Raw genomic sequence first — 4,538 nt, 5'->3', positions numbered from 1 at the left:
GCAGTTTCCCACTGCTGCCAGTCAAAAGGGAGAAATTTAAGGTGGGGTGTAATGGCTCAAACCTGTAATCCCAGCACTTTGGGATGCCGAGGTGAGAGGATTGCCTAAGCTCAGGGGTTTGAGACCAGCCTGGGCAACTTCATGAGTCCTTGTCTCTACAATAAATCAAAAAATTAGCCAGGTGTGGTGGCACATGCTTGCAGTTTCAGCTACTTGAAAGGCTGGAGACGCAGCTCCGGGGACCGAAGAGGCAGGACATGACACAAGTGGCACATCACAGCCATGGGGTCTCAGCATTCCGCCACTGCTCGCCCCCTCTCCTGCAAGCAAAAGCAAGAAGATGACAGGGAGGAGTTTCTGGCTGAACGAGAGCAGGAAGAAGCTATTGCTCAGTTCCCATATGTGGAGTTCACTGGGAGAGATAGCATCACCTGTCTCACCTGTCAAGGGACAGGCTGTATTCCCACAGAGCAAGTAAATGAGTTGGTGGCTTTGATCCCACACAGTGATCAGAGATTGCGCCCTCAGAGAACTAAGCAGTATGTCCTCCTGTCCATCCTGCTCTGTCTCCTGGCATCTGGTTTGGTGGTTTTCTTCCTGTTTCCACATTCAGTCCTTGTGGATGATGGCGGGGTCAAAGTGGTGAAAGTCACATTTAATGAACAGGACGCCCTTATAATCCTCACCATGACGGCCACTCTGAAGATCAGGAACTCCAACTTCTACCCCGTGACAGTGACCAGCCTGTCCAGCCAGTTTCAGTACATGAACACAGTGATTGGCACATATGTGGCAACTAACGTCTCCCTCATTCCACCTCGGAGTGAGCAACTGGTGAATTTTACTGGGAAGGCCGAGATGGGAAGACCATTTTCCTATGTGTACTTCTTCTGCACGTTACCTGACATCCTGGTACACAACATAGTGATCTTCATGCGTACATCGGTGAAGATTTCATACATTGGCCACATGACCCAGAGCTCCTTGGAAACACATCACTATGTGGATTGTGGAGGAAATTCCACAGCTGTTTAGCACCTGCTTGTGGTTCTTCCACGGCAGCACCTGTAGAAGAGAGCACAGCATCTGTTCCTGAGTTCTGAGTTCTGTACCATCCCCAGGTGGTATGAACAGAGGAGGAATTGGTTCTCTTAACTCCCAGCAAACATCCTCCTGCCACTTAGGAAAAAACCTCTCTGCAGTACCATTTACGTTTCTCACAACCAGCAGAGTCACTGCCCAGGGCCTAGCCTGTGCCCAGCAAATAGGAGGCATTCAATAAAGGTTTGCAGAGTTTAATTCAGTTATTTTCAGCTGTTCTTCAGACATTATAAATGAGAGTCACACCATGGTTCTAGGTTATCTAACCATGGAGTGACATGGAAATAGGACTGTTAATGCAGCTGTAGCCTATTGTCGGTGTCCCATCTGTGCAGAAGTGGCAGCAGAGGGGACCGTCAGAATACCTAGAAGAAGAAAGCACAGATCCATTAGTATGTGAATTTGTTTCATCTGTTCCCAAATGGCTGGGAGCTTTTTTAAAATGAAAAAAAAAGAAAAAAGCTTTTTGGTGGTTTTTGTTTTGTTTTGTTTTGACCCAGAATCTATGTGGGGCTTGATTTACCCTTCATCCATTGGCTGGAACATGGATTGGGGATTTGATAGAAAAATAAACTCTGCTTTTGCTTCAAAAAAAAAAAAAAAAAAGAAAGGCTGGAGCAGAAGGATCCCCTGAGCCCAGCAGATTGAGGCTGCGGTGGCTGTGAACGTGCCACTGCACTCCAGCCTGGGCCACAGAGTGAGACTCCAACTAAAAAAAAAAAAAGAAGGGGAAATTTGCACACAGAGGTTGACAGGCAGGCACACAGGGAGGAAACCGTGAGGAGGTGCAGGCATATGCATCCACAAACCCAGGGGTTACCAAGACTGCGAGCACACCCCAGGAGCCAGGGAAAGACCAGTTCCCACCAGGAGAATCTGCCGTGCTGACGCCTCGGCCTTGGACTTCTGCCTCCAGGACCATGAGACAATTCATTCCTGCTGTTGAAGCCACCCAGCCGGCGGTCCTTTGGTAACAGAGCCCGGCCCCTCAGTAGGGGTGGGCAGCATCCAAACCAGACTGTTCCAAGGCCGTCTCGCAGCTGTGGCCCTGGTAGAGTCACCTCTCTTGATCCTGTGTCAGAGTCCGGCCCAGTGCGGTTGATGCCCACATGCACCCACGCCGAGGCTGCAGGAGAGCCCAGGGCAGGGAGGCAGCCACCCTCCATGCCCCAACTTCCCTGGAAAGAGAAGGCCTTGAGGCCTGCCTCAGATAAAGGCCTTTTCCAGTCTCCTAAGCTGCCTCCTGTGTGGACAGCTTATTCGGACATGCCTCGGTGGACTGTGTTGACCCAACAAACACTGGCCTTGCTGCTGAGACCCTGGGCCAGTTCACATTCAAAATTCTCTTGAGAAACAGGGGCTGAGCATGGTGGTTTGCACCTGTAATCTCAGCACTTTGAGAAGTGGAGGTAGGAGGATCGCTTGAGCCCAGGAGTTCGAAACCAACCTGGGCAACATAGCGAGACCTTGTCTCTACAAAAAATTTAAAAATTAGCTGGGTCTGCTGGCATGTGCCTGTAGTCCCAGCTACTTGGGAGGCTGAGGCAGAAGGAACACCTGAGCCCAGGAGGTCAAGGCTGTGGTGAGCCATGATTGCGCCACTGCACTGCAGCCTGGTAACAGAGTAAGACCCTGACTTAAAAATAAAAATAAGCCTGGTGTGGTGGCTCAAGCCTGTAATCCCAGCACAATTGAGAGACAGAGGTGAGAGAATTGCCTGAGCTCAGGGGTCCAAGACCATCCTGAGCAACTTAGCGAGACCTCGTCTCTACAATAAATCAAAAAATTAGCCGGGCATGGTGGTACATGCCTGTGGTTCCAGCTACTTGGAAGGCTGAGGCGGAAGGATCGCCTGAGCCCAGCAGGTTGAGGCTGCAGTGGCCACGAGCATGCCGCTGCACTCCAGCCTGGGTGACAGAGTGAGACTCCGACTCAAATAAAATAAAATAATAAAACACATTGCAAGCCTCTGCCCAAATGCAACTCTCTGGGTCTTGGTTTCCTCATCTGGAAAATAGGCCTAACTTAGCCCTCTCTCCGGGCTGTGAGGGTAGGTTCTGAACATGTCCAAATTCAAGGCAAGCCTGGATAGAGGCCATCCCCTTCTTCCCAGTTAAAGTTTAAAATAGATGTTGGACATTTTGAACAGAAAATCTTTTAGAGAAATGGGTGAAACAAGCAAAGGTTGGCTCAAAATATGTATTTTGATGACACAGATATATATAAAATGACACTGTAGTTCATTTTAAAATGTCTTTTTAAATTGGAAAAATATCGTTTATTTAGAAAGCAAATTAGAGAAGGAGAGAGATAGAGAGAGAGAGATAGAGAGAGAGAGAGAGAGAGAGAAAGAGAGAGAGAGGGAGAGAGGGAGAGAGGAAGGAGATTCACCTCCCCAAGGCAGGGGAAGAGGGTCAAAGCTAGAAAACAAGGTGACCCTAACTCAAAGAACCACATGGTTAGAACCTAGCTTAGCACAGCAATGGCTAAAAATTATTAATTAGAGAGGAGATTCACCTCTCCAAGCTAGAGACGGGGCCAAACCTTAGGAAACATGGTGGCGGCCATTGCTCAAAGAGCACATGGCCACACCAGAACTTAGCAAAGCAATGGCCAAAAATAAGTCTTTACTCCATACGCACAGAGCCTGGTATGACCGATTCCCACCCTTGCCACCCTTTGAGAGCTCCCAGGATGCAGGAGCCTCTTTGGAAACCGTGTAGGGGGGTCATCAGGGGTTCAGGTGGCCTGGGTGTGACCCCAGCAGGGTACTTACTGTGATTCCTCAGGCAGGTCGATTTACCTGTCTGTGCCTCAGTTTCCTCATCTGTAAGATGGCACAGAACCTACTTCTTTGTTGGATCATTGAGAGAGCATCGTGCGTGTGCGTGTGTGTGTGTGTGTGTGTGTGTGTGTGTGTGTGTACATATTCATTCAACCTTCCTGACAACCCTAAGCGTTAGGTGTTCCTCATAACCCCATTTCACAGATGAGCCGAGCCACAGAGAGGCTGAGCAATTTGTCTAAGGTCACACAGCCAGAGGGCAGCAGGCACTTGAACCCCAGCACTGCGAGCTCGCAGTCTATGGGCCTGGCTGCCAAAAGGGTTGGCTGCAACAGGTGTTGCTTGAGGCCGAGGGCTGGGACGGTGGAAGCCGGGCGGGCTTGGCCTCCCCTCGGGCAGGGCCAGTTTCAGACTCCTGTGAGGCCCCCGTGGCTGGAGGGAAGGAGGCGGCGTCGGTGGAGGTGGGGGGAGCCGCTCAGGGGGCAGACGGGGCGGCCGAGGACGGCGGGACTCCCAGCCGAGCAGAGAGTCCAAGGTGGGGGCAGCCGAGGCGGTCAGCCGAGTCTGGGTGCTGAGCCCTCTGCCCCGTCCGGGCGGCGGGTCGCTCGGGAGGGGGCAGGAGATGGCTCTGGGCTGGACCGGCGCGCCGTGG

The 4,538-nt window shown here is 51.2% G+C and overlaps 2 protein-coding genes across 2 annotated transcripts in view; both read left to right on the top strand.

Moving 5' to 3' along the window:
• CEACAM19 (carcinoembryonic antigen related cell adhesion molecule 19) overlaps window positions 1-4,538 on the top strand; it is a 21,759-nt gene that overhangs the window by 6,621 nt on the left and 10,600 nt on the right. The window lies entirely within an intron of this gene.
• On the top strand, window positions 226-1,299 carry LOC103258350 (transmembrane protein 106C). Its single transcript, XM_008056020.1, has one exon. It carries the CDS (start codon window positions 283-285, stop codon window positions 1,033-1,035), a length of 753 nt encoding a protein of 250 aa, XP_008054211.1. The 5' UTR covers window positions 226-282; the 3' UTR covers window positions 1,036-1,299.

This window comes from Carlito syrichta, unplaced genomic scaffold (genome assembly GCF_000164805.1).
Source record: "Carlito syrichta isolate Samal-C Ts95f unplaced genomic scaffold, Tarsius_syrichta-2.0.1 Scaffold302083, whole genome shotgun sequence".
NCBI lineage: Eukaryota > Metazoa > Chordata > Mammalia > Primates > Tarsiidae > Carlito > Carlito syrichta.
The sequence above is the reverse complement of the archived record's forward strand: the minus strand, read 5'-3'. Positions and strand labels throughout refer to the sequence as shown.

Bases quoted from the DNA above. Each gene is read 5' to 3' on its own strand.
- LOC103258350 (XM_008056020.1), top strand. From the start codon at position 283: ATGGGGTCTCAGCATTCCGCCACTGCTCGCCCCCTCTCCTGCAAGCAA.